The sequence below is a fragment of the Megalops cyprinoides genome, chromosome 16 (genome assembly GCF_013368585.1).
Source record: "Megalops cyprinoides isolate fMegCyp1 chromosome 16, fMegCyp1.pri, whole genome shotgun sequence".
Lineage (NCBI taxonomy): Eukaryota > Metazoa > Chordata > Actinopteri > Elopiformes > Megalopidae > Megalops > Megalops cyprinoides.
Genome location: NC_050598.1, coordinates 4,923,395 through 4,933,356, shown reverse-complemented (window position 1 = coordinate 4,933,356; position 9,962 = coordinate 4,923,395). Strand labels below are relative to the sequence as shown.

Sequence of the window (9,962 nt, the reverse complement as noted above, 5' to 3'; positions counted from 1 at the left end):
CCCATGCTACACCACGCATGTGCAACTCAGGTTGGGCACAGATAAGTTAGCCCAAGTTACTGCACCTCTGTTTGGTCCGCCCTCCCCTGCTCTGGATGTGTTACCTCCTTGCGGCACATTCAAACAAACAAACAAACAGAGAAGACAGAGAGAGACAGCGACAGCTAACAATACGGGACATTGCAACACAAATACAATAAAGATGATAACAAACATTTATGCATAGTTGGGTGTGTTTGTGATGCTAGCTAGTGATTTAAACTGTTGGATAGTGAATTTGGATTGGAGATGTTTGTGTGTATGTAACCGGGTAGCCTGCTGCCTGCTCCAGGTGTGCACCCCTATTTTAGCAAAACGGGTGCGTTAGCGGGATGTATGAGAAATGTACACATAACTGAGCACAAACAAACAGGCACTGTATACCTATTTGGTCAGGCTGGTGTGGGGGTATGAGTGCCGCTTGCAGCCTGGGACAGAGCCCTCTGTCACAGATATGCTCTGTATTAAAGTACAGCTTTAATAAAAACAACTGAGTGAAAGGAACAAAATGTCCCTTTCTGTAAAAGGAAATGCAGGTACTACACTTCGATCTGACACTGTATGACAGACATAAGTGTCAGATCAAAATGCAGTACCTGCATTTCTCATGACATTCTTTTGATACAGCGTTTGACAGGAACTCTACATCCATATATCAACGTGTATACTATACACACACATTCCACAGTTTACTCGTAGAAATACATTGTTTCGACCTGGTCAGTGCAATTTTCCATAGAAGACAAAAGACAAAGATGAATTTCCCAGTGCTCAGTGCCCAATTCTATACTTCTAAAAAGGCACAAAGAGGACAGAAGGAATGGAGAGGGTGAAATCAAAATGTCTTTGGCTGCACTCATTATACGAGCTAATGTTTTCTCAAGCCTTGGGAAAATGACCCAGAGATCCTGAGATCCATCTACATTAAGGTTTTACGACATACAGTGTTCCTTGTACATTAATAATGTCAATGGCATTAATTTAAATGGCACTTTTCATGGATATAAAACCCCATTACAGTGGGAGCAGGGGGATCACCCCAACTACTATCAATGTGCAGCAACCACCTGGATGTTACACCATTGGATATGAGGAACCTAAACAGCCAATTATACCAATGTGATTGCATATTTAGCCAGATTTGAGAGAGGCAGACTGGGAATTAGGCCATGACAATGAAAGTTGGAAAAAAAGAAAAAACACCTATGATATTGACTCCTAAGTGAATAACCAGAGAGGAGTTCACTGAAACAGGACCAACTGACATGTTTCATGAGCTGAACTGAATTGACCTTTCATGTTTCTCCTTCCAAGCCAGATATCCTATTTTCATTATGTACTTCACGTTTTTTCAGGTTTTTATTAGGTAAACGGCACCTCATGCCACATAACAAAGCTCAGTGAAGGTAGAGTGTTTGTTTTCTACAAAGGGACAATCAGGACTAAAGTAATCCCACTGAAGAGATGTGTAGTTAAAGACTCATCTATGGAAAAACACTCCAAGCCTTCCACAGATTCAATCAAAAACATATTAACTATACCTATACCTATATATACATACATATTACATCTTGAAAAACTGAACAGTCCAAAACTATGTGGATGAAAAATGAAAGACCAATAAGGCATTGAGAAATACCAGTCCCAAGACCTGAGCTATGAGTATGTCAGTGGCACTCTCCGACGTGCACCTGCAGCACCCCCTCATTATGCATCTGCAGCAGCCTCAGGAATTCTTCCGTCATTTGATGCACCCCTTTCACCGGCCCAACGTTGTCGTAGTAGTGATGCAGCAGACTCTGCTGCTGAGGGGTGACGCTGAAGGGCCAGAAGCCGTAGAGGTCCACCTTCTGGCACAGCTCCAGGGCTGTGTTTACCAGCATGAACCCTGAGGACAGGCGTATCGCCGCGTGCCCTTTCTGCCGCCAGAAGCGGTCCAGATTGAATAGATAGTCTGGGTTTATGAACAGCACCTCCTGCTGGGGCCTCATGTCCCTCATGGTGTGGAGGACACGGAAGGCGATGTCCGTGTTGGCCGTGTATGAGAAAGCAGCCGTCATCAAGGCGGCGCGCCCATACGAGGCCGCCTGCTTCACAAAGCTCTTCCGTGAGTACTTAAGGCCCCTGAAGCTGCGGGAAAAAATCATGGGAGAGCAATATGATAGTGATTCCAGTCTGTGGATAGTAACACTGCTTTTGAGAGGAGAAGAAAGGAACCTGGATTGTGGCTAATGCATGCCCTCAAGAACCCATTTCATGCCGTCATTCCATAGAAGACCATTGCCTCATCACACAACCAACTTCCCCTGAGCGCTCTTTTCTGTCTAAAACTACATGTAGCCCATAGTGTGTACCTCACAGGAACAACATACTGACATATTATCTTCAACACAAGTGATATATTTGACATCCTTCAAGATAAATTCAAAATATTCACCTTCCAAAACGACATATGCCTCTTAATAATGGTTTTCAACTTATCCACATAATTGGTGAAAGACTTCTAATGTGTATGTGAAGCTTTTTGGAAGCCATGAGCAATCCAAATTCTTATGTCCAACTGAGTGATTCTGTGTGCATAATTTTCAATATTGTTTTTTTCTCTGCAAAATACGCATCTATACAAGTCATGTGTTTTTGTGAAACCGCACTCTGTGCCACAAGTGAAGCTTAATGAACACTAGTTACCTGTTGGTAATCTGAGAAGGGTTGATTGTTACCAGGTGGGTCATGACACCAATATCAGAGCTGTAGTTCATCGGAGGCAAATTCAACCTGAAAGACATACAAAGGTACATACAGACTCAATACGCTCTATGTATTTCTTTCTGCGATGGTTCCAGTGGCATTATATTCATTGCCAGATGAAAGCTGACTGGTACAAGCATTAGCTACAGCAACTAACAGATCAGTGACAGTAACTTCAAATTAAGTCAACGTAAATGATTGCTAGCTAACTTACATTAATTCTGAGTGCAGTTAGCTTGTTGGTTATTTTACATGGTATCTCATGCATTGACTTGATAGCTGCAATGATCACACAAGCTAATTGATTGGTTTATCATTTATTTATCATTAAATGTCCCAAACAGACAGCTGAAAAAATACAGTAAACCATCAAGCAAAAATAATGACCACAAATCAACAATAAAGCAGTAAATATGTATTGATTTCTCAACGCTACACAACTTTCTTGCTTGTCCTCAAATGGTATTAAGAAATGGAAGGCTACGCTTATCAGCTTTGAATAAAAGGCTTTGCTGTATGAATGTGAGTAGCCTAATTCTCACTGGTTAAAATCAGTGGCGTAGGGAGCTCAGCTCTGATTGAAAGGAGAGGCTGTCCATGAGCTGAGTGTTTGGACTCATAGCCTTTACCCTACCCACATTCTTGATTTTATTAATGTCAATTATAATTCTGTTCTCTTGTGCTGGAAGTGGCTCTGGATAATAGTGTCGATTAAATTGATATAATGTAATGCTATGTAATACTGCTGTCATTTTTTTCTTCTTCCTACTGTCATTTTTCTTCAGTTTCAGCTGCTCGTCTTAGACTGAAACTTCCAACGACTTCCATACTAGTCGTTGGAAGGATTTCAAAGCAAGCAATGATGGTAAGTATATTAGCTGGTCAGCACTCATACCCAGAGTAGCTTTTCAGAAACTTTTGAAGGGTGATCCCCATGATTTGTGTGAAAAAGGATATCACAGCTGAAATTGTATCAGTAATGATATAAAATCACTATTTCATCCACCAGTACCCTGAAGACAGAAATGACAGGAGCCAGTTCTTAAAGAGGGGAAGAGTGTAGCAGGTTAAGAAAGTTGAGGTTAAAGAAGAACAGAGTATAGGTGTTTTAATTTATGATTTTTTTATTGTGAGTTCCAGTTCTACCACAGTCTACTGTTAATGTGAAATTAACTTTAGCTGTCTCAAGAGGCCACGTCATTACAGAAGCAATATATAGGTAAGTTATGGTCTTCGCCTCAATAACTAACTGAAGCTGTTGCTCAAAGCCACAGCAAATATGCCTTCTCTCATTGTATGTTTCAGTTTCAACTGATTGTCTAAGACACACCCCAGGCTGGTAACAGAATGTACTGGCAAAACGCCACTTAAAATTATCAGATGCACAAATTTCCTGTTTGATTTCCAGAACATATTGAAATCCTTAGGTTCATTTAATGTAAATGTTCCTGTCTGTTTGCAGATTCTTTGTTTGGGAACCTTTTTTTCTCAGGATTACTGAGACAGTCATTGTGACAGTCATTCTTTCTCAAAACTTGGGCCCACTATATATTTCTAAAATATTTTAAGCTTTGAATCATTCCTGTATTTTTTTTAACAAACGGGTTGAATGCTTACAATTTTTGAGTATTTCGTCTTGTATACATACTTTGACAGAACACTACCGAGAAGTTAAGCACAGTTTTGTTAAGAGTCTTAGCTGCAATTTACATGCTATCCAGCAGAAACTGTGGGAAGACGGAGACAGTCCAGGCTTTGAAAATTAGGATACAGGACATCATTGTCAAGTTCAATTTAACCCAATTGACTGAAAATTTGCTCAGAGCTCTGTTAAAAACTAAATCAGGATTGTGTGTTGACATACAATTACCCCATACAAAAAATTATAAATTGAGAATATATTTTTTGGTAAATCAGTATATTGAAAATATGTAAATTATTTCCCTTTTCTTGACATGGATCACTATAAACTGGGTTGGCATGAAACCAAGACTTTTTGTGGTCACATTTACCAGTTAAGCAGCAACTATTATTGTTACATTGTCACAATATTATAATTCTATAATAGCATAATATTACAACAAAGCAGCAGCCCTCACATTTATCATATTTAATATTCACTGATGCTCACTTCTGAACTCTTGATAGAACCATTACTCGAACTGCTGGGGTTAGTTTCTCCACTGTCTGTCTCTGCAGTCATACAGGTTTAATGCAATGTTAGATCCCTGTGATAAACTGAACTATCCTGGGCTGCGTGCTTTCTACAAAGTGGCAGACTGTTGGTTTGTGCTGCTGCTGTGTGAGTCGAATGCAAAGGGGATATAACAATAGAAGAAGTTATGTCAGCAATCTTGTTTTTCCTGACCGCCGCACAACTAAGGCACTCAGAGGATGGTGGAGACAGTCACCCATGAAACATCTTGCCAAACTTTTACAGGGAGGAGATGAACCAGAGCGAGAATCCTCAAGGGAAGGATTCATTCTATATCCATCGCACCTCTGGGAGAAGCTTGGTGGATGGAGGGTGGAGTTTTAAACTGAGCCGTGCCGATCTAGAAGCCGTCTCAAACCTGATGATGAAGTCGGCGGAGTCAATCTCGTCCCCACAGCTGCTGTTCCTGAGAATCCCCCCGTTCCCCACCACCGCACAGCGCTGAAGATTACTTTCTGTCCACCATGGGGCAGTCTAGCAGAGACAGAGACAAACAGGGCAAGCCAAACAAAGCAGAATAATCAAAACACAAGAATCAACAGAGAACGGACAAAAACGTTTCCTTATTTAATCTGCACAGGCTTTCCGTTCACTTGAGGTCACTGCCACCTTATTGTTACGCATTAAAAAATGTAAAAATTCCCTTTTTAATAGTTTAATTTACATTTTTGTTCACTTCCACTAACACCATACCCTTAACACTGTGCAAAAACCCCAAAAATGAACTCTTTTTCATGAAGCCCCTGTCTGATTATATTTTGGGTATTCCATCACAGTCAATGTTCTTAAATCCTATGGGAAAGTTGGGGATGGAAAAGCACATTATGGAAAATGCTAATGTCATAATATTCTCATTTATTTGTGCTAAAAAGGCTGACAGTGAGAGTCACCTTTGGTAGCATGTGGAAGACCTCCTGGTCCACAGTTTTGGTGAACGCCCTCTCTGCTTCGTAAGTGATGCGCTGACCCACCCGTGTGTTCTCCTGCGTCAGGAACAGTCTCTGACTGGCATTGCAGCAGAAGCGCAACTCCATCCTGCAACAGAGATAGGGTGTGTGACTGTGTGCGTTTGTGTATGCATGTATTTGTCTGTGTATGAATGTGTGCATGTGTGTGCGTGCCAGTGTATGTGAGTATGTCTTGTGCCTTGTGTGTCTGTGTGTATATGTGTATGTGTTAGTGTCATAGGCAGTATTGTGCCCAGTAAATGCACCAGGGCCCATCCAAAAATGTTGAAAACACTCTTCAAAACCATAAAGGCTTCAGAATGTTTCATTTTAAATATCTGTGCAGGTCTTGAAGAGGATCACCAGGGCAAGCAATTCACCCCTTACCCTTTCCTTTTTGCCCCATCTCATTGGCTTTCCTCAACCAGCTGAGGCACGAGTGCTACATTAAGTAACAACACTAAATGCCTTGAAAATTCAACCATGTTGGAAAAGTGCACGAGCTTCCAGATTTAGCCAGCTAGTGAACACAATGTCTTTGGAGGTTGTTAATTTCTGTTAAATCTCGAGTGCAAGTATTGAGGGAAAACCAAGCAGGCACCATACCAAGAATAAAGCACAACGTGGCTTACACCACCACTGGTTATTAAGAACAGTGACAAAATATGAAAAAGCACACTGTTACCATGTTATTTTTCATCTGCTAGAGAGAAATTATCTTCATGTCTGTTAGTTCCAGATAACATTGCCCCCTTCTTCAAGGAGATATGCATCCTGGCTGTGCTTACTCTTACCAGCTCTGCTCTTATGTAGTTGACCTCAGACCAACTTAAAACATATTTCTATGCACTGCTGCCAAAGCCACTGCTGTGTGTGTGTGTGTGTGTGTGTGTGTGTGTGTATGAGTGTGTGAGCACCAAGATACAGAGTGGGCAAGCATGTGTCTCTGAGTCTGCATGCTGTTCTGAATGGTCCCTAGCAGTAGGTGATTTGTTAATTTTTAACAGGGGGGATGGCAGATGCACACACAGCACTCTCTCTGCTAATAACCAGGGGATGGAGAGGGAGGATGGCAGGTTAACAAGGGGGATGCATTTTGGTCATTTTGTTAACAAGGGGAATAGCATCTTATAAGTGTGCTGACATATTGCAAAATGTGTCTCTCTGACCTATAAAGTTCTTGCTTGGTGAAGTTGCTCTCCCGTGGGCAGTCCATCACCGTCTGCACCTCCATGAAGAACTCGGTGTAATTCTGTACACTGGGAAAGAGACTGGGATAAGGACTCAGATACAGATGGCAAGCACAAAAAATGGTATTTTAGAAGCCCCCACAGACCAGCAACACATCCACCAACATCAAAGAACAATGGAACAATGTTTGTCTGCAGTCAACAACAGTCCTCTGAGTCTTCTGGCAGTTGAGCCTGTTGACTGTCTATAGGTAATTAATCACACACCCATTTTGCCAAGACTCTCAATAATCCTTACATTGCACTCATTACATTGATGGCATTTCACAGACAGTCTTACCTACAGCAACTTACAAAGTGCATCTGATAAAGCAGTGTGAGATGTCACACAGACAGGACACCACAAACCACATATGAACAAGTGTGAGTGCTGGACAAGAAGTTATGTCAGCAATCCTGTTTTTCCTGACAGCCACACAACTAAGGCACTCAGAGGATGGTGGAGACAGTCACCCATGAAACATCTTGCCAAACTTTTACAGGGAGGAGTTGAACCAGAGAGAGAATCCTCAAGCAAAGGATTCATTCTAGATCCATCCACCAAGATTGCAGGTATTGGCCAATAAGCACAACATTATGTTGATCAAAGCACACACTTGCGACCTCAGCACCGTATTTGGCACTGACACTTGTTCACATTTGAGCACCTCTGAAATGACAGTGATTTAATGAATGTCATGTAGTGCTTCTTGGGCTTTTGGTGGACTGGTTGCCCCCTGAAATTTCAGGCATTACGTTTTTTACATTATTGGCCATTCTGTGGCATTTTTGTTACTTGCACACATACACAAACTTTCTGAGGCTAGGCAGCCAACACTCAGCTGGGAAGAGACCTGTTTTTGAGGGGGGGGGGGGGGGTGCCCCTTCTTACCTAACCATAGGGGGGCTGGAATTCTTACCTCTTCAGAGTCTTCATGGTCATAAAGTTGGGGTGCCGTTTAAGGCACTGCAGCATCCCTTTTCTGGAGGATGGAGCATATTCTTCTGCACTGTGGTGTCCACAGAATTCACAGGGTCACAGGAAAAAGGTTTTCCACATTTTAGCACTTGCAATCCTCCACACACACACACACACACCAATGTTACGGTTTTTCACACATGTAGTGTGATATTTATTTTAAGTACTTGTATTTAAATCTCTGTGGCCTGTGATTTTGATCGATTACCTGTATGGGAATTTAAATCATGTAATAAAATTATGTCACAACTGAGTGAAAGATAAAAACTAGAGTAGGAAGAAGGGACTTGACTTTGGTGGCTGATACATAACAGCAAAGAGGGCAGGGAAAGGTTTGTTCATAACAAACATGAATAATTCAAAGGATGAAACATCTAGCATAACCAGTTTTTTTCCGAAAAGAAATCCGTAGCAGCTGCCCTGCCAAAAATTTCTACCAACTTCTGCCAACTAAACAAGATCTCCAGGTTTCTAAAACTACAAAATAAAATCACATTGACTATTGCCAAAGAAAACATTTTTTTTATGAGGAGCAGGTATTTAACAAATGTTGAGAATTTCAAAGATACATAATGGAAAAGCCAGTCCATCATGCAAAAGATTTCTAAAATTAACAACCGAAAATCTTGATGCTGTAACATATTTTCGTTTGGATAAACGAGGACATGTAATATCGACTGTGGTTCTGTGCGCGAGTCACACGTTTTCATACGCAATATTTGAATACGCAGTATGCTTCATATGAAATAAAAAAAAACTTTCTTAAAGGTTACATCACTCATACAACTTTATGAATTAATAACCGTAAGGTGTCCCAATCCCCTACACGGGCTTTCTCGTGAACGCCAGTATACTTTCACATTCACATAGCAGCTATGGGAGGTGGCCAAATACATTAATTAGAACAAAGACTGCAGTAAGAAATAAAATAAAGACGCCATGCAGTGCAAACTAAGCACAGTTGACTTGGATTTTTCATTTACGAGTTATTTTAAAAGTGACAGCTTTGCGTGTCAGCTTCTTAAATAATCAACTCACAAGTTTAGGATTAATTTTGAACTAATTTGGATGCCGTATTTAATCTTTAAAACGTTATAATTAAAAAAAAAAACATTCCGTTTCAAAAAGTACATAGCATGAAAACGCTATCCTGCCTTGCTGACAGTGACATAAGAGCAAGATTAAACGAGTGTAACGTAGCCCATTTCAAGGATAAAGTCAGATTAGCTCGTTAACAGCTCACAATGAGTGCGTATCAAATATAAATATGACCATCGTACTTACATGTTTTGACAGCTGAGAAGGAAAAACATTAATATAGCTGTCGTGAGAAATAATAATAATAATAATCGTATAAAACATGCTGTCCGAGGTGGCTTCATGGAAGCGATGGACATTTCTCTCAACTCGAGCAGGGGGTTCGGGAATTTTGCCCTTATGGCTCATATTCGCAGCGCCGTTTCTTCCGCTTGGGTGGCGCTGTCTGGCGACCAGCAGACAGGCGTGCGTGACTCGCCTCTGATAGCGCGCATGGTAAGTCAGATAGAGCTCACAGAGGCATGTCTGAATTTCAGAAACAGGTGACGATATCAGATATTTTTTTTCCCTTTCGAGCGTTCGCAGCGAGCGTTTCTCTCTTGTCGACGTGTCCCAGAATTAATTTTAATCTCTCTCTCTCTTTATCTCTGTCTAACATTACCTTCTTAGACTGATTACTGCATTTGAAAAATTAAAAAGTGAATTGTATATCACATAAAATAATATGTATAAGATTGTCCAAGAACGTTATTTTAAATGTGATCGTA

General features: G+C 40.9%; 1 protein-coding gene across 1 annotated transcript; it reads right to left on the bottom strand.

Moving 5' to 3' along the window:
• Positions 1–1,706: 1,706 nt before the first annotated feature.
• Positions 1,707–8,202, bottom strand: LOC118791562 (alpha-2,8-sialyltransferase 8E-like). Its single transcript, XM_036548961.1, has 6 exons — positions 8,099–8,202; positions 7,119–7,208; positions 5,893–6,037; positions 5,361–5,476; positions 2,728–2,814; positions 1,707–2,169 (listed from the first exon to the last, which is right to left on the bottom strand). The coding sequence occupies exons 1-6, from the start codon at positions 8,152–8,154 to the stop codon at positions 1,707–1,709; spliced, it is 957 nt and encodes a 318-aa protein (XP_036404854.1). The 5' UTR covers positions 8,155–8,202.
• Between the last annotated feature and the right edge of the window lie 1,760 nt (positions 8,203–9,962).